This window comes from Dendrobates tinctorius, unplaced genomic scaffold (assembly GCF_039654945.1).
Source record: "Dendrobates tinctorius isolate UK_male_01 unplaced genomic scaffold, ASM3965494v1 ptg000162l, whole genome shotgun sequence".
NCBI classification, from domain to species: domain Eukaryota; kingdom Metazoa; phylum Chordata; class Amphibia; order Anura; family Dendrobatidae; genus Dendrobates; species Dendrobates tinctorius.
Window position 1 is genome coordinate 65,342,834 of NW_027361829.1, and position 20,702 is coordinate 65,363,535.

Here is a 20,702-nt window from a genome sequence, read left to right on the forward strand (position 1 = left end):
TCTGTGTACACTGTACAAGGACACATACAGTGTTAACTGAGCTCATCATTCAGACAATTGCTAGATCTACAGCAAATACTAATTTTATAAAAATGATATCAAGCAGCTGAGTTAGTGTCACTTCGCTGGAATCAGGGTCTCTGCCCCTAAAGTATGCTGCTCTCAGATGTGGTAGCTAAAACCTAGTGACAGATTCCCTTTATTATAAGAACATAAAGCGGTCTTCACCAGCACAGAGATTAGCCTTGAAATTAGAGGCAAAATTAGTTAAATATACCATTATAAAACCCATATTTCTGTCATCCAGCTGGTTTTCATTATGACTCTGGTAGCTATTTTCATTACACCCTAGTAAATACCTTTTGGTCCAGGTGTCCGGATTCAGACCTCGTTCAATAGCGGCATTTTCGGCTGGCAGCCCAAAAGCGTCCCAACCCATCGGATTAATGACCTAAAAAACAAAAAATTGTGAAACTATAAATACAATTACTGCTATTTCAAAGTATCACAACTAAAAGACAAAGAAAACTTAAGGCTTAAGTTGAACCAGTCACCAAGTTCTTCCTAAATGCCCTAAAGTGGTACTAAAGAGCACTCCAGCAAACTGTTCATAAGAGCCCAGCTCCCCAGCATACAGTTGTGGCCAAAAGTATTGACACTCCTGCAATTCTGTCAGATAATACTCAGGTTCTTCCTGAAAATGATTGCAAACACAAATTCTTTGGTGTTATTATCTTCATTTAATTTGTCTTAAATGAAAAAACACAAAAAGAATTGTCCTAAAGCCAAATTGGATATAATTCCACACCAAACATAAAAAAGAGGGTGGACAAAAGTATTGGCACTGTTCGAAAAATCATGTGATGCTTCTCTAATTTGTGTAATTAACAGCACCTGTAACTTACCTGTGGCACCTAACAGGTGTTGGCAATAACTAAATCACACTTGCAGCCAGTTGACATGGATTAAAGTTGACTCAACCTCTGTCCTGTGTCCTTGTGTGTACCACATTGAGCATGGAGAAAAGAAAGAAGACCAAAGAACTGTCTGAAGACTTGAGAAACCAAATTGTGAGGAAGCATGAGCAATTTCAAGGCTACAAGTCCATCTCCAAAGACCAGAATGTTCCTGTGTCTACCGTGCGCAGTGTCATCAAGAAGTTTAAAGCCCATGGCAGTCACTGTGGCTAACCTCCCTAGATGTGGACGGAAAAGAAAAATTGACAAGAGATTTCAACGCAAGATTGTGCAGATGTTGGATAAAGAACCTCGACTAACATCCAAACAAGTTCAAGCTGCCCTGCAGTCCGAGGGTACAACAGTGTCAACCCGTACTATTCGTCGGCGTCTGAATGAAAAGGGACTGTATGGTAGGAGACCTAGGAAGACCCCACTTCTTACCCCGAGACATAAAGCCAGGCTGGAGTTTGCCAAAACTTACCTGAAAAAGCCTAAAACGTTTTGGAAGAATGTTCTCTGGTCAGATGAGACAAAAGTAGAGCTTTTTGGGCAAAGGCATCAACATAGAGTTTACAGGAGAAAAAAAGAAGCATTCAAAGAAAAGAACATGGTCCCTACAGTCAAACATGACGGAGGTTCCCTGATGTTTTGGGGTTGCTTTGCTGCCTCTGGCACTGGACTGCTTGACCGTGTGCATGGCATTATGAAGTCTGAAGACTACCAACAAATTTTGCAGCATAATGTAGGGCCCAGTGTGAGAAAGCTGGGTCTCCCTCAGAGGTCATGGGTCTTCCAGCAGGACAATGACCCAAAACACACTTCAAAAAGCACTAGAAAATGGTTTGAGAGAAAGCACTGGAGACTTCTAAGGTGGCCAGCAATGAGTCCAGACCTGAATCCCATAGAACACCTGTGGAGAGATCTAAAAATGGCAGTTTGGAGAAGGCACCCTTCAAATATCAGGGACCTCGAGCAGTTTGCCAAAGAAGAATGGTCTAAAATTCCAGCAGAGCATTGTAAGAAACTCATTGATGGTTACCGGAAGCGGTTGGTCGCAGTTATTTTGGCTAAAGGTTGTGCAACCAAGTATTAGGCTGAGGGTGCCAATACTTTTGTCTGGCCCATTTTTGGAGTTTTGTGTGAAATGATCAATGTTTTGCTTTTTGCTTCATTCTCTTTTGTGTTTTTTCATTGAAGACAAATTAAATGAAGATAATAATACCAAAGAATTTGTGTTTGCAATCATTTTCAGGAAGAAACTGAGTATTATCTGACAGAATTGCAGGGGTGTCAATACTTTTGGCCACAACTGTAGCTAAGAAAATACCCTTATAATCCTCCCACGCCGTATGCTAATCACGGTCGGGTCTGATGGGCAGCGCTGATCTGTGCTCGACACCTCCTCACTCCCTCCCCGTAATCGCCATCCTCCTGGCTCGATTGACGTGGCTGATGTCTCTGATGTCTCAGGGTCCATTCAAATCTCATGTCTGCACAGTAGAGAACAGGAGCTGAGTAGGCACAATGGACTCTGTGGATGACGTTGGCCACATAAATCAAGGCAGGAGGATGGCAATTGGTGGCTCAGAAGAGACAAAGGGCACAGATCAGTGAAACCCTTCAGACCAGACCACACCGATATCTATCACATCCTATTCATAATTACATTATCTAGGGTGTCATAAAAAAAAATATATATACATACATACACACACTCACACACATATACAGTTGTGCTCAAAATTTTACATACCCTGGCAGAATTTTTACTTTCTTAGCCTTTTTTCAGAGAAAACCAAACACCAAAACTTTTTCTCCACTCATGGTTAGTGGTTGGGTGAAGCCATTTATTGTCAAACTACTGTGCTTTCTCTTGTTAAATCATAATGACAGCCCAAAACATCCAAATGACCCTGATCAAAAGTTCACATACCCCATTTCTTAATACCGTGTATTGCCCCCTCTAATATCAATGACAGCTTGAAGTCTTTTGTGGTAGTTGTGGGTGAGGTTCTTTATTTTCTCAGACGGTAAAGCTGCCCACTCTTCTTGGCAAAAAGCCTCCGGTTCATGTAAATTCCTGGGCTGTCTAGCATGAACTGCGTGCTTGAGATCTTCCCAGAGTGGCTCAATGATATTGAGGTCAGGAGACTGGGATGGCCACTCCAGAGCCTTCACTTTGTTCTGCTGTAGCCAATGACAAGTCAACTTGGTCTTGCGTTTGGGATTGTTATCATGTTGGAACGTCCAAGTATGTCCCATGCGCAGCTTCCGGGCTGATGACTGCAAATTTGCCTCGAGTATTTGCTGATAAGGAGCTGCATTCATCTTTCCTTAAACTTTGACAAAGTTTCCTGTGCCTTCGTAGCTCACACATCCCCAAAACATCAGCGATCCACCTCCGTGCTTTACAGTAGGAATGGTGTTCCTGTCATCATAGGCCCTGTTGACCTCTCTTCAAATGTAACGTTTATGGTTGTGGCCAAAAAGTTCAATTTTGGTCTCAGCACTCCAAATGATCTTGTTCCAGAAGTTTTGAGGGTTGTCTCTGTGCTGTTTTGCATATTGTAGGCAAGATACATTGTGGCATTTGTGCAGTAATGGCTTTCTTCTGGCGACTCGACCATGTAGCCCCTTTTTCTTCAAGTGCCTCCTTATCGTGCATTTTGAAATAGCCACACCGCTAGTTTTCAGAGAGTCCAGTATTTCAGCTGATGTTATTTGTGGATTTTTCTTTGCATCCAAACTATTTTCTTGGCAGCTGTGGACGAAATTTTTGTTGGTGTACCTGACCATGGATTTTTTCACAGAGCCCCCGATTTTCCATTTGTTAATCACAGTTTGAACGCTGCTGACTGGAATTATCAATTCCTTGGATATCTTTTTGTATCCCTTTCCTGTTTTATATAGTTCAACTATGTTTTCCCGTAGATTCGTTGACAATTCTTATGCTTTCCCCATGACTCACAATCCAGAAACTTCAGTGGCTGGATGAAAGATGCAAGAGTCTGTCTGAATCCCAGAAACTCACTCAGCTTTTATGCACACACTGATTACAAGCAAACAGGTCACAGGTGAGGATGTTACCTTTAGTAGCCATTCAAACCCATTTGTGTCAACTTCTGTGCATGTTATCAGGCCAAAATCACCAGGGTATGTGAACTTTTGATCAGGGTTATTTGGATGTTTTGGGTTGTCATTATGATTCAAAAAGAGAAAACCCAGCAGTTTGACAATAAATGGCTTCACCCAGCTACTAACCATGAGTGGAGAAAAAGTTTTGGTGTTATCATTCATATTCTCTGAAAAAAGGCCAAGAAAGCAAAAATTCTGCCGGGGTATGTAAACTTTTGAGCACAACTATAAATATGTATGTATATGCAGTCATGACTTTTTGTGTTGGCAAACTTTAAATACTTCCATAAAATGAAGTATTTTTCCCAGAAAATTTATGCAATTACACATGTTTTGTTATAAACATATTTATTTCCATTGTGTGTATTGGAACAACACAAAACAATAGGAAAAAAGGCCAACTGAAAATAATTTCACACAGAACCCAAAATTGAACACAACCCTACTGAAAAATGATCCGCCCCTGATGAATATTTAGGAGAAATTCATTGAAAAGTCGTTGGTTGTTTCTTTTTCCCACCAGCTCATTTGCATATATCGATGAGCAAGCGCTATAATTGGCTGGCTGAAGAATGCTGCACCTGCAGCCATCCGATAGATGGGAGCGTCATTCCAACAGGACAGGTCGGCAGAAAGAATGACATAGCTTTACATATAAGAAAATGGGGCCCAGCTCAGGACCGTATTGCAGTGCCCCCATGAATGAGTAAAACTGATAATAATAATTTCCCCCGGCTTCACCTCTGGACCAAGTCTCAGTATTGCCATTTTAATTTAGTAGGGATAGCCATCCATGTTTTTCTATATTCCATGCACTGCATAGTGTTTCTGATCTACAGGGGTCTGGGTCCTGATACGAGTACGGGTACGGGTTCAATAGTAAGTCTACGGGTGCGGACACAGCTCCGTGAGAGTTAACGTACAGACTAATATGCTTACTATTGAGCCCGTATACCACTATGTGCGCATATCTCATACAGAATCTACGGACTTCATTCAGAGAGGTGTTTTGACTTCAGGACCCAGACCGCCATTGATCAACAGCACTATGCAGTGCCTATAATATATTAAAACTTTTTTAGTATGACGGATACATTTTAATAGGGTTTTCCAAGAAAAAAAAATGATGTTTTCACCTATTGGAACTACAAATATATAACAGAAAAAAAATTCAGCACCGAGTTATCTCTTGGGAATTAGATGAGTTTATTGTTACACATTCAATGGACATCACGTGACGGTCCTCGAACATGACCTTCATCAGAGTGATAAACATCAGCATTCAGCATACATTTCTATACAATGGAGACTAAATCTGTAATATTCCATAGGTGTGCTCCTAGCTCAGGAGAGCAGAAAGTGAGTGCTGGCAAAGAAAGGGAAATAACAGAAAGAGAGCACAAGGATAAAGAGAGAGGTGAGACCAGGGGGAGGCAAGGAAGGCAAGAAGGAGGGGGAAGAAAAAGCAGGGATATATGTGGGTATGTGACAATAAGATGTACGCCACACAATAACGATACATCCTTAGCATAAGTATGCAGAATCTCAAAGACATTGGTAGCTCCCGCAGTTCATATACATGCTGTAATGAATCTCAGGAAAGTATAGTACAAAAAGAAAACGGAGCCCATAGTATACAGATAGGGCGCATAATAGAAATTATACAGAACAGTATACCGGTACATAGACGGCTGTACTTAATTCCTCCTTGGAGTATGTTTGTTTTTGTAAACAAATGACGCCAAAACCTTGCATTTAGCCATCCAATACACACTACTAATTTGCCATAGCTTCAACAAAAAAACATTTATTGTCCTGTCCCTTAGTGCCGGTTAAGCACACGTTTCTATGGTATCTTTTATAGACATGAGAATCAGCATATTACATACATTCAGGAAAACAAACCAACGACAAGGTAATCTTGATGTCGAGAATAACCGTTTGTTTCTCTTAGGCCGGGATCACACATGCGAGAAACACGGCCGAGTCTCGCATGTTAATACCCGGCACTGCCGCCGGCACTCAGGAGTGTAGCATACGGCTCCATGTATTGCTATGCGGCCGCACGCTCCGCTCCTGAGTGTCGGCTGCAGTGACGGGTATTAACATGCGAGCCTCAGCCATGTTTCTCGAGTGTGTGATCCCGGCCTTAAAGGGAATTTGTCAGTAGAATCAACCCACTCTCTCTCTCTGTCAGGACTGGCCATCAATTCTCAATTTACAGGTAAAATCTGTATTCAGTGAAGACAGATTTTTACATTACTGAGATAGGAGGTGGCAGGTACTACAGATTCTATGTAGACAGGAGGGAGGCGCTCTACCTCTTGCTCCTCCCTCCTCCATAGAATCTTATCAGGAGCAACTGCCATCTCCTATCTCAGTAATGTAAAAATCTGTCAGTAAATTGAAAATTTTGAGAATTAATGTACAATCCTGGCAGAGAAATAAGCAGATTTCTCTGATAAGATATATATTATTATTTTTTTTTATTTTTATGTATACTATTGGATTTATAACATAAAAATTAGAACAACAGTTACTCTTTAAGATTTATAGGCTGTATATAAATCTCCCTGAAAATCTGTTTTCAGAGCTTATTTTAAATGAAAGGGGGTGTTAAAAGTGTGAACCAAGTGACGAATGACACTTTGCTGTCATTATTACACACAGCTCTGCAGTGAGATCAGAACTGACTCAGTACAGCAGAGTTGAACTTTGTCTCATTACATATACAGTTGTCTTCTCACAGTGCTATCAACTCTGATGTACTGTCCTTTCCTTCACCCCACCCAACACACATAGACTGGCTGCTTGTGAGATGATAGCTGAAGCTATGTGAGAAGACTACTGTGTTTGTTGGGTTTTCATTGAGACAAGGTTCGTTCAACTCTGTTGTGCTGTGTTGGCTATAATCACTCACAGCTCTGCAGCAGAGCTGACTGCACTAGAAGAGTTGCTGCTGAAAATGTTGGTAATTAAACAAACTCACTTCTGCTGTACGGTGTTAACTCTGATTATGATGAGTTAAGTGTCAGTCATCACACTGTTAACTCCCATTTCAATTAAAATAAGCTCTGAAGGCAGATTCTCAAGCAGATCTGTGTCCGACCCATAGATCTTAAAACTCATTTGAAAGAAAAAAAGAAAAACATGAATATCTCTGGAGTAATAAGACATCAGATCGCAGATAACAAGGTATCATTTTATTTAACATTCTATGACTTGTCATTTAGGCATGCAAAGTGCAAAAGTAAGCCAACATAAATGAAAAAAGCTAAAAGGAACATGATGAAAATGGTTAAATAGTCTAATCAACACAATTCCTGTGTACATATAATACTGGGCAAATGGCATCGTAGAGTTGGTTTCCCTGTAATGTCCCTCAATATGAGCCAAAGTTTTTGCTTTTTTAGGCTAAAGATATTTCAAATGGGTTCATTGTGCAAACAACTATTCATATGAACGTCATCGATAAGCTGACGAATGAGCAAAAAGTTGATTGTTAGCCAATTGAATCATTTATGCAGGCATAAAACAAATTGTAAGCAGCAAATCACCTTATCTAAACCAGAGGTTGTGCTATTCACATACAGTTTGTAACATGTGGTAAGGAAATTGCAAAATTGTATATAATCAATCTGTTACACACTTCTCCTGGCTTCAGCGCTGGATTCTGGGGTCAGACTGTTCTTCAGCGCCTCAGGTTGCTGTGTCAACCTGATACACTCATGTGATGTCCAAACGGCTTAAGATTTGCTCTTCCGGATCAGGGGTTTTGAGGTTTCACCTCTCCAGGTGATATCAGACAACGGATATTAGTTATGGGCAAAAATCTGCCTGTGTAAATGGAGCTTTACCTTTTTCATTTTTAACTTGGACAACCATTCATTTAAATAGATGGTCTATAATATCGTGCAGCTAAATATATACGGCTGGCAAGAGTTTGGCCAGCGTATTTATGGGGGTTTATGAAACGGAGCTGTGTTCAGTATAGAGAGGGGTTGTCCTAGTTAGACAATCCCTTGACTATCCTGGTCTTAGTGTAATTATATAATCCACACTGAGAAAATGTCAGTGTTCCTCAGCGCCACCACAAATCAGTGCTAAAAGCTGCAGTGGGTTTCCTAACAATTTCTTTCAGGTATTCTATGTGCTTTTTCTCTTTATAAAACACAATCCATTTGCTGCATATAAATAAGAAATGCCATAAAGCTTTGACTACAAACAATAACAATACCCATATATTAACGAGAAAGCAATCATAATAACGTAGAATAAGGCACTTTCTAAACACAAGAGAACAATATCTTTGAAAAAAAACCTTTTTCATCTGTAGGAAGAAGGAGCTGATACATAATTACCCTTTTTTATTTGTTTTACAAATGCTAATACTGTAGTAAGTACAATCAACTATATTTTTTCTACATTTTAAAAACTCAACTCCATAGGGAACCTCAAATGTGTATTGTAAGAAATGACTTTTATGGCAGATCAGTAGGCATATAGTTGTATATGTATGGTACAGGGCCAGGACAAGGGTAGGCACCTACGCTACCTCCTTCCTTCCTGAGGGGGGCGCACTTTTGGGGCAAAAAAAAAGATGCTGCATTTTGCGGCTATGGCTGTGGTGGGTGAAGTTGTGGCGGCGGAGAAGGAGCAGCAGCAGGGTCACAGAGGGCAGAAGCCATCGATTCCGGCTAACAGTGTGCTCACTATTAGAGAAAATGACTATTCACCGCTCCCCACGCCCACAATCCCGCCCATCTCACTGCACTGAAGCCAATGACGAAATGTTGGAGTGACTATGGGAGTGAAGCGTAGTGAATATACATATATTCCTTAATAGCAGGCACATGTGTTGGCGCAGCCAACGGCTTCCTGCAGCAACTGGGCGATCACAAGTGTCTGCTATTAAGGAAAGTGAATATTCACTGCTCCCCACACAGATAATCTCGGGCGAGCAGAGCAGTGAATATTTTGTCAGCAGATGTGTGTGGGGATCCCAGCAACGAGAATCACCCTATCGTGGCTGCCGGGTACATATGAATTGGCCAAATTATGCGCTAAGTATTCTCAATTTTTCTACTTTTCTAGAGCAGTAATGCAGTTCAAATTTCATATATTTCATGTTTACATGCTATAACGCTACAGAGTACTAGTTATTTGTTGGTTATATATGGAGATGGCTACTCTTAGTAAGCACCTGTGTTTTCTGAGGAATTGATGGTCAGTCTTGATATTAATGTGTGGGGGGCGCATGTCAGTAGCTGCTTACATGCTGAAGTCAGCTTCCGGCATCAGAACAGGTCACAGCGCTGAAAATGAGCGGAAGGCAGAGGAGTACCGGTCAGGAGTGGATATGCCAAAGACAAGAGACAAAACAGCAGGTCAGAGGCCAAGCCAAGTGAAATACCAGAGAGTCAAAACACAAGAAGGGGAACACAGAGTCGGGACGGGAAAAGGGCAATAAACAGACATGGGAACAGTCAGCAAAAGCAGCAGGACAAATCAGGGCAAGCAGAGTCAGCTACACACGCCGTAGGCAGAAACTATAACTGACACCGCCTGCAGGATGCAGTGGAGAGAAATAGCCAGCCTGAAGCCAGAACGAGGCAGAGAAAAGTTAACCCTTGACATGATCAGACCGGGAAAGAGAGACAGGAAATAAAACCCGGCCTGGATCATGACAGTACCCTCCACTCAAGGGGGGACACAGGACCCCCAGGCTTCCCAGGAAAACGGGCCTGAAAGGTCCGAACCAAGCGATCAGCATGGACAGATCGCGACGGGACCCACGATTGATCCTCAGGGCAATAACCCCTCCAATGAACCAAATACTGAAGTGAACGGCGGACCAAGTAAGAATCCACAATCCGTTCCACTTCATACTCAGTCAGACCATCCACAGAGACAGGTGACGGAAGGGATGGTGACCCAACAGAGGAAGGTACAAATGACTTAAGGAGGGACTTATGGAACACATTGGGGATCCGAAGCGACGGAGGTAAGCGTAAACAAAAGGCAACTGGATTGACAACCTCAATGATTTCATAAAGACCAATAAACTTGGGACCCAGCTTAACAGAAGGAACCTTCAACCGTATGTTCTGGGTAGACAACCACACTTTATCTCCAACCAGAAATAAAGGTCGCAAAGACCGTCACTTATCAGCAAAAAGTTTATGTTTGCCCTAAGCCTCCCCAATGTTCTTCTGGACCTCCATCCAAACATTCCCCAATCGTTGAACTGCCGATTCTGCCCCTGGACATCCTGCATCCAGCCTGGAAAATTCGCCAAAATTTGTGTGAAAACTGTAGTTACAAAAGAACGGAGAGGTGCCAGTGGACTGATTAATCTGATTATTGAAAGCAAACTCAGCCACGGCAATGAAGAGCACCAATCATCCTGCTGAGACATGGCGAGACACTGCAAAATTTGTTCAAGTGACTGATTGGTCCTCTACGTCTGACCGCTGGTGTCGGGATAGTAGGCCGAGGAGAAGGTCAAGCTAATACCCAACCTTTTACAAAAAGCCCTAAAAAATTTGGACACAAATTGTACCCCTTTATCAGAGACCACACTCAGAGGCACGCCATGTAACCAAACAATGTGCTCCACAAACAACTTAGATAGTGTCTCTACATTCGGCAGTCCTGCCAAAGGTACAAAATGAGTCTGCTTACTGAATCTGTCAACCACCACCCAGACCACCGTTTTACCATTGGAAGGAGGGAGATCAGTGATAAAATCCATGGACAAATGAGTGCAAGGTCTATCTGAAATTGGCAATGGCACCAATTCCCCGGCAGGCCGATTATGTGAGACTTTAGTACAAACACACGTATCACAAGCAGACACAAACACGGCGGCATCAGAGGTCATAGAGGACCACCAATACAACCCAGCAATAGCTCTCTGGGTGGCAGAGATTCCAGGATGCCCACTGAGAGCAGAATCGTGAAACTCACGGAACACCATTAACCGGTATTGAACAGGAACGAAGAGATTATTATCAGGCAAAGACGGAGGAGCAAGAGACTGAGCCTCAAGAATCTCCCACTCCAATTCTGAGGACACCCCAGCAATGACCACCCCGTGCTGAAGAACGGAGGAATGAGGTTCTGGAGATAATATCGGATCCAATCTGCGAGATAAGGCATCAGCTTTGACATTCTTGAAACTAGGTCGAAAGGTGCTGGAAAAATGAAAGCGTGAAAAAAAAGTGAGCACCTTGCCTGTCTAGGAGTCAAACGTTTAGCAGACTCAATGTAGGACAGGTTCTTGTGGTCTGTAATCACCGTGAGCCGATGAACGGCCCCCTCCAAAAAGTGCATCCATTCTTCAAAAGCCAGTTTTATGGCTACTAACTCCCGATTCCTGACATCGTAATTTCTCTCAGCAGGAGAAAATTTCTTAGAAAAAAGGGCACAAAGTCTTAAATTAGTTAAAGTGACTAAAGTGACAACACCACCCCCACCACCACCACCTCCGTTGCGTCCACTTCAACAATGAACGGTTCAGGCGGACTGGGTTGAATCAACACAGGGGCAGACATAAAACATTCTTTTAATGAAGAAAAAGCTGCCACTGCTGGAGCAGACCAGTTTTTGAAATCAGCACCCTTCCGAGAAAGATCAGTGAGGGGCTTGACCACCTGAGAGAACCCCTTAATGAATTTATGGTAATAATTGTCAAAACCCCAAAAAACGCTGAAGACCCTTAAGGTCTCTGGGTTGTACCCAATCAACAATGGCCTGTACCTTTCCAGGGACCATACGAAACCCCTTGGCAGACAAGATGAACCCCAGAAAGGACAGCTCCTGGATGAAAAATGAGCACTTTTCAGGCTTCGCAAACAGAGAGTTCTCCTGTAACCTCTGGAGAACTGCACGTAGATGACCCATGTGAGCTTGTTTGTCAGATGAAAATACAAGAATATTATCTAAATAAACCACCATAAAGTGCCCAATGAAGTCAGCTAAGACATGGTTAATAAAATTCTGAAAAACAGCTGGCGCATTCGTAAGACCAAAGGGCATGACCAAATTCTCAAACAAACCTCAGAGGTGAGAAATCCCGTTTTTCACTCATCCCCCTCCCAAATACGGATAAGGTTATACACCCCACTGAGGTCCAATTTAGAAAACCACTTGGCCCCAGATAATTGGTTGCACAGATCAGGTATGAGCGGGAGGGAATAGGTATTTCTCATGGTAATTTTATTTAATTCCCGAAAATCGAGGCACGGCTGCAAACCACCATCTTTTTTTTTTTACAAAAAGGAATCCAGCGGCCACCAGAGAGACATAGGGATGACTGTGACCTTTACATAGGCTTTCTGAGATATACTCCTTCATAGCGGTTCGCTCCGTCCCGGAGAGGTTGTACAGATGGGCCTTAGGCAATTTAGCACCCAGAATCAGATTAGTCGTATAATCAAAAGAGCAGTGTGGTGGTAAGACCTCGGCCTCCTTTTCAGAAAATACATCCTCAAAATCCTTCAGGTACTCCGGAATACCCTCCAGATTAACGGATGACACAAGTACAGTAGAAAGACAACCCTTAAAACAATTAGGACCCCATTTACAATATCCTGAGATTCCCTGTCTATAACAGGGTTGTGTAACTGTAACCAAGGAAATCCCAACACTATTCCCGCTGGAAGATTGTCCAGGACATAACATGAGATACATTCCCGATGCAAGGAACCCACCTTGAGGAGGAACTCCTCTGAGACAAAATTAACAACCTTCTTAACCAGCAGTGTTTTGTCAATGGCAATAATATGAATTGGAGTCTCAAGCCTAACTGTCCCTAACTTATTCTTGGTCATAAAGTTAGAGTAAATAAAGTTCATGAACGACCCACAATCCACAAAAGCTGAAGTGGGCGTATAGCAACTCCCACAACAAAGTTCCACCTCCAACAATATTTTTTGAAATGAGAAAAAAGGAACCCAAGAGTCTGGGTGACCTCCTCGGCAATCACCCAGACTCGGCAGCTTGTAAGTCGGTGGGCGAGAGGGGTAGTTCTTTAGCCAATATTCAGGATCTCCACAATAAAAACATGAGCTCCATTCTACTCGTCGCCTCCTCTCCTTTTCCTTGAGGTTGATGGCCCCAACCTCCATAGGTTCCGTGTGAGGTACCATATCAGAGTTAGCCAGAAGTAACGGAATCTCTCGTATTACACCTCTCTCCTGCAACCTCCGATCCATGCGAATGGCCTGAGTCATAGCATCCTCCAAGGAGCTGGGTGGCTAATGGAGAGCCAAAACGTCCTTAAGATGATTCGACAGTCCCCTCCCGAATTGACACCTTAGCGCAGAGTCGTCCCAGGTAACTTCAGTGGACCATCGCCTAAACTCTGAGCAATACCATTCGGCAGTGAGTTTACCCTGAGAGAGACATATGATTGTGTCTTCTGCCACCCTGACTCGGTCCGGTTCGTCAAAAAACTTCTAAGGCCTCAAAGAACCTATCCACAGACACACGTTCAGGGGCAAAAGCAGGTAAAGAGAAAGCCCACAAATGGGTACCCTCCCGCAGTAATATAACTATTATCCCCACCCGCTGACTCTCATCTCCAGAGGATCGGTGTTTAAGAGAGAACAGCAGCTTACAACTCTCCCTGAACTTACGAAATTTCTCCTTTTTTCCAGAGAAGGTATCTGGGAGCCTGACCATAGGTTCAGGAGAGTGTAGCAAGACATCTACAGGGACAGGGTGCTTACAGGTAGATTGGGAAATAGAACCCTGAAGAGTGTTAACCATCACAGAAAGCTTCCTCTGTAGTTGGATATCAGACGTGGCCAGGGCCCCCTGTTCCAAAGACAAATCCTGCATCATTAGGGTCAGACTAGACATCTGATCCGCCAAGGAACGGAGCGGAACCATAAACAGAGAAGCAAAGAAAAAAAACTGTCTGTGGTCAGTTATAATGTCATTCTGCTGCAATGCAGGTAGAAGCAAGCTCCACTAGATAGCAATGGAGTGGAGGGAGGACTGCACACAGCAAGAGCAGACCTGAAGCGCAGCAGGGAGGCCACCACCAGGTGGAAGCAGAACAGTCAAACAAGCCGGGTCGATATTATTCTGTAGTGCAGTACCAAAGGAATAAGCAAACAGAGTCAGAAACAAGCCAAAAGGGTCAGTATTGGTCAGGAGCGGATATGCCAAAGACAAGAGACAAAACAGCAGGTCAGAGCCAAGCCAAGTGAAATACCAGAGAGTCAAAGCATGAGAAGGGTAACACAGAGTCGGGACGGGAAAAGGTGAATAAACAGACACGGGTACAGTGAGAAAAAGCAGCAGGACAAATCAGGGCAAGCAGAGTCAGTTATACATGCAGTAGGCAGAAACTATAACTGACACCGCCTGCAGGGTGCAGTGGAGAGAAATAGCCAGCCTGAAGCCAGAACGAGGCAGAGAAAAGTTAACCCTTGACATGATCAGTCCGGGAACGAGAGACAGGATACAAAACCTGGCCTGGATCATTACACAGACGTCATTCTGATTGACAGCCCGATTTCCGATGCCTAACTGTCCCGTGCCATTAACAAAGTGGAGCGGAAACGAATGGCATTTTGTTAGCAGAGGCAGCTGAATTGCCGGCAAGAGAGGCCTGTGCACAACAGCCAGATAAGAAGCAACTAACTGCCTGTTAGTGCTTAGGTTCATTCTCTGTTTTTCAGAATGTACCAGATATACTCTTTATGCCACGCTCAGCATTTGGTCAGTAATTTATCTAAGTATTTGTAAACCAAAACAGAGGTGAAACAATCAGAGAAGTATAAGGCTATGTTCACACGTAGCGGAACTCTCGCGGAAATTACCGCGAGAATTCCGAATTCCATTCCGCGGGAAAATCGCATTTTAAATTCCCGCGATTTTCCCGCGGAAAAACTAGCATTTTGCAAGCGTTATTAGCTTGCAGAATTGCTAGCGTTTTCCAAGCAATTTGCAGCATCGCTTGGAGAGCTGATTGACAGGTTGTCACACTCGTCAAATATAGTGTTTGACGAGTGTGACCAACTTTTTACTATTGAGGCTGCCTTTGCGGCATCAATAGTAAAAGATAGGATGTAAAAAATAATAATAATAAAAAAAAATATATTGTTATTCTTACCTTCCGGCGTCCCGTGCAGCCTTCCCACCTCTCTCTACGCTCCCGGTCCCAGTAATCCTTTGCGAGAATTACCGCGATGACGTCCTTTCTCGCGGGATCGCGACGTCTCGCAGTCATTCACGATGACGTCGCGTGAATGACCGCGAGACTTCGCTATCCCGCGAGAACGGACGTCATCGCTCACAAAGGATTACTGGGACCGGGAGCGTGGAGAGAGGCGGGAAGGCTCCGCGGGACGTCGGAAGGTGAGAATAACAATATTTTTTATTTTAAATTCTATTTTTTACAAGGATATGGTACCCAAAGCCCGGAGGACAGTCTCCTCTCCTCTGGACCGTGGGTACCATCTGCAAATATTCTGCTTACTTTTCGCATGGTGTGCACAGCCACATGCGGAAAGTAAGCAGAACAATGCATTCTTATGGGTGCGGGATCACCGCGATTCCGTTAAATTAATGAGCATGCTGTTTTTTACCGCGAAGCGATTCCGCCGCGGTAATAACCGCAGCATTAACACAGCATTGCGAAATCCCATAGGAATGCATGGGATGCTTATTTTTCACGGCAAAATCACGTGGTTAAAACCGCCGCAAAAACACCACCTCGTGTGAACATAGCCTTACAGAAACACGTCACTATTCCTGAATTTTTAACCTACTCCAGGTTTTGACTTACAAATACTGAGGTAAAATACTGAACGTGTGAACGTGGCCTTAAGAAGATGGAGTGCTTCTTATCTGTATTCCTTTATCTATAAAGGGGTCTGTTTGGTTTCAATTAAAGAGTCCATCATTTGGCAGACGCCCTAATGGAAACCAAAGGGCCCCCATTATAGTTACGTCATATTAGTTGCCATGACTGTCCTTGAGTCTGACTGTAGGGATTCAACTCACTTAGGTGCGACGGGAGACAACCAGGAGGCACGTTCCTTTAAAAGTTCATAGGGTTTATTGCTCCATAACCCATAAACCAGCACATAACATAAGGAATAGCCTTTAGCTCAGGCGAAAGCAAGTATCAGTGTCCATGATTTCAGGCTCAGTCCTGGAGCATCAGCAAACACAGGAGGCTTATCCGTCCTCACATACAGCCAATATCCACAGGCCTCACCGGGTCAGCAGCCTCAGCATGTGGTCTTCAGGAAGGTAGCACACTTTCCTCTCACCTAGGCCTGCCGGGACCTTCCACATGGCCCAATCAGATCCATGTGCTCTCTCTCATGTGACCTACTCTGGTTACCTTATATGGTCCGTAGCCACGCCCAGCGGGTCACATGGCTATGACCTCATCACAGGTCCTTCAAGCATTCTTACACATATACTTTATTATGACACTCTTAAACACACCCTTGGGTGGGTTTGTAGGTAACTGGCCCGCCCATCTCCCTAGTTACCTGGAGACTTCTCCCTGACAAATTAAAGCAGCACCATCACTGCTGATCAACACATAAGTCTCCATCTCAATGCCACCCACTTTGAGATACATAACGGCCATTAAGTATTCTCCCATTCATCCGTTCTCCTGGGACATCCACACAGCGCCCCCTAGCGGACAAAGTGGTTACTACACCACACTGACATAAAATATAGGACAATTTGGGGATGAAAGACTGATTCCATATGTAACTTTGAAATTGCACTGTGTTGAGCCTCACCACTACACCACTATTTTTTTTTTTAATTTTTTTTTTTACTTTTGTCGGTATTTTTTGGTGAAAAAGGGGGGTACTTTAGAAGTTCTTTTACTTTAGTTTCAGACTCATTCCTGGTCTGGTATACACCTTTACTGCCACATTTCATACTTTTAAGTCAAATGTAATCCCCAAGTGAAAAGTAAACGGAGCTTAAATTATTAGCTTTTCTTCTACAAAATAAGATGCTAAAGCTCCAGTAACTTTGCGTTGCTGGCATCTGTGAGATCAGTCGTGATACATCAGAAAGGGCCAGCAAATAACATGGTTTCTGTACTCACAAATCTAGTTTAGGGATGCCAGATCCCAGCTCAGCTTCCTTACAAATAAAATATAATTACTATGTTACACCAATTAGATTAGTGAAAATCTGATGCTTTATACATGTATATCAGCCGTATTTACTGCAATAATATATTTTCTTTATTAAAAACATTCATTTAGATTTGTTTTTTCCAAGTAGAGCATTTATTCTGTAAGCTCTATAACAATTAAGTCATTCATCGACCTGATTTCTACATATGGACACTATGAACAATTTGATTGAATATTTTGAGATCTGATACTTTGACTTTTTTCTCCCAGGGAGTAAGATGGAGACAAAAACAGCCATATCTGAAATACATTACACTAGAATCAGTTAAAACATTAAAGTTTAAAAAAAATTCAGACCTGCGGGTCAATATAGGGTTGGGGGTCTTTGAATCTAAAAAAAGCAAAAACAAAAAGGGTAACTCTCCCTTCCCAGGTCAATATGGGAGTCTGCCACTGCTCTCAGTGTCTGTTATTATACGCAGCTCTGACATCATGTTGAAAGTACTGAAGACAATCAGTTTGCTCCGTGGCTCTGAGGAGCTTGTGCAATCTACGTGAGCAGAGCGTCTGAGATCAGCTATTGGCTGCAGATAACAGACACAAGGATCAGTGTTGAAGACTCAGCGATGGACCTGGACAGGGCGAGGGAAAAACTAGTTCAGCATTTGGGAATAGTGCTGTATTACAAACAAATTTAGCAAACCCCTTTGCCCCAAACGTAGATGATATCGCCACAATTGTAACGACCTGTATAATAAAGCTGACATTTAAACGACACGTTGAACAACATGAATGAATGCAGAAAAAAATAGAAAAAATAGTGGCAGAATTGATTTTTCTATCTGTCTCACAAAAAAACCCTCGCAAGGCCATATTGAGGGAAAAATAAAAAAAATTATGGCTCTGGGAAGAAGGGGAGCAAAAAAACAAAAAGTGGAAAATCCCAAGGTGGTGAAGGGGTTAAAATCCTTAAATATAGAGAAGTATTTTTGACACATAGTCTGCAAACTCTGCAACCCAAGGGTCTTAAACGAGATATTGAATATTTGAGATTCATATAGATTTTTTTAACCATTATTCATTTTCTCCTTTACGCATGTGAACAATCTATTGAATCGAAGAACCCTTTTGTGGACAGTCCATACCTACTTTTATTTCTTTTTCCCTCTTTTTGTCTCTAATTTTATCCCCTTCTTTTTCTCTTCCCTTTTGTTCTTCCTTTTTCCTTATTTTTATATATAAATATATCATTGTTCTATATTATTGCTGCCTGGATGTATATATATATATTGGAAAAAATAAGTATTTGATAAACTGCCGAATTTGCAAGCTTTCCCACCTTCAAGAGTGGAGAGGTCTGTAATTTTTATCTAAAAATAAAGACCAGAAAATCACATTGCATGATTTTTACATACTTAAATTGCATTTTATTGCATTAAATAAGTATTTGATCACATACCAACCAGTAAGAATTCTGTCTCTCTCACAGACCTGGTAGTTTTTCTTTAAGAAGCCCTCCTACTGTGCACTCATTCCCTTTATTGCATCTGTTTGAACTCGTTACATGTATAAAAGACACCTGTCCACACTCTTAATCACTCACACTTCAACCTCTCCGCCACGGCAAAGACCAGAGAGCTGTCTAATGACATCAGGGACACAAGTGTAGACTTGCAGAAGGCTGGAAACGGCTACAGGACAATAGGCAAGCAACTTGGCGAGAAGGCAACAACTGTTGGCAAAATTATTAGAATATGAAAGAAACACAAGAAGACTATCCATCTTACTTGGTCTGGGGCTCCATGCAAGATCTCTCCTCGAGGGGTAAGGAAAATTCTGAGAAAGGTGATGAATCAGCCCAGAAGTACACAGGAGGACCTGGTGAGTGACCTGAAGAGAGCTGGGACCACAGTCTCAAACATTATCATTAGTAACGCACTACGCCGTCATGGATTAAAATGCTGCAGGGCACGCAAGGTTCCCCTGTTCATGCCAGCACATGTCCAGGCCTGTTTCGAGTTCACCAATAACCATCTGGATGACCCAGAGGAGTCATGGGAGAAGGCCATGTAGTCAGATGAGATTAAAATAGAACTATTTGTTATCAACTCCATTCGTCGTGTTGGGAGAATCTTCATACTTTGGGGGTGCTTTGCAAACATAGGTTTTTGTACGAAATATTCAATTCTGCATTTCTATTGTATCAAATACTTATTTCATACAATAACAAGCAAATTAATTATGTACAAATTATACAATGTGATTTTCTAGTTTTTATTTTTAGATTCTGTCTCTAACAGTTGAAATGTACCTACAATAAAAATTACACATCTCTCCATTATTTGTAGGTGGGAAAACTTGCAAAATCACCAGTGTATAACATACTTATTTTCCTCACTGTATACAGTTGAAACCAGTTCCTCATTATATAAAAAGACACATATGCATGTTTTTCCTCAATATCTGACATGATATCAGAATAAACCTTTCTTGTTTTAGGTCAATTAGGAATACCGTAATTCTTAATATTTGCCAAATGCCAGAGTAATGAGAGAGAGAGAATGTTTTAAGGTATTTTTATTACTTACTGCAAAGTCAAAAGTTTCCATTCATTTCATTAATATTTGGTACCATTGCCTTTAAACTGAATGACTTGGGTCAAATGTTTGGGATATCCTTCCAAGCTTCTCACAATAATTGGTCGGAATTTGGGCCCATTCCTCCTGACAAAACTGGTGTTTCTGATCCAAGTTTGTAGGCCGCCTTGCTCGCACCTGCCTTTTCAGTTTTGGCCATAAATTTTCAATAGGATTGGGATCAGGGCTTTATAATGGCCACTCCAAAACATTGACCTTTGTTATCCTTAAGCCAATTTGGTACAATTTTGGTCAGTATGCTTCAGGTCATTGTCCATTTGGAAAACCTATTTTCTCCCAAGCTTTAACTTCCTGGCTGATATCTTAAGATGTTGCTTCAGTATTGCCACATAATCGTCTTTTCTCATGATGCCATCTATTTTGTGAAGTGTGCCAGTCCCTCCTACAACAAAACAACCCCATAACATGATGCTGCCACTCCCGTATTTCACAGTTGTGATGGTGTTCTTAGGCTTCCAAGCTTCTCCCTTTTCCCTCCAAACGTAATGATGGCCAAAAAGTTTAATTTTAGTTTCATCAGACCACAGTATATGTGTCCAAAAATGAAGGTCTTTGTTCCTGGGTGCATTTGCAAACATTAATCTGGCATTTTTGTGCTTCTTTTGGAGTAACGGCTTCTTCCTTGCAGAGTGGCCTTTCAGTCCATGTCGATACAGTACTCGTTTCACTGTGGATAATGACACAATCTTACCAGCTTCCGCCATCATTTTCACAAGGTCTTTTGCTTTTGTCCTTGGGTTGATATGTACATGTCGGACCAAATCCCGTTCATCTCTGGGACACAGAACCTGTCTCCTTCCTGAGCGATATGATGGCTG

At 42.3% G+C, this 20,702-nt stretch overlaps 1 protein-coding gene across 3 annotated transcripts in view; it reads right to left on the reverse strand.

The window, feature by feature from the left end:
• LARS2 (leucyl-tRNA synthetase 2, mitochondrial) overlaps positions 1-20,702 on the reverse strand; it is a 537,549-nt gene that overhangs the window by 191,835 nt on the left and 325,012 nt on the right. For all 3 annotated transcript variants that reach the window (XM_073550070.1, XM_073550069.1, XM_073550068.1), the window contains exon 4: positions 360-451. In XM_073550070.1, coding sequence (XP_073406171.1) covers positions 360-451 — 92 coding nt within the window. The remainder of the gene's footprint in view (positions 1-359; positions 452-20,702) is intronic.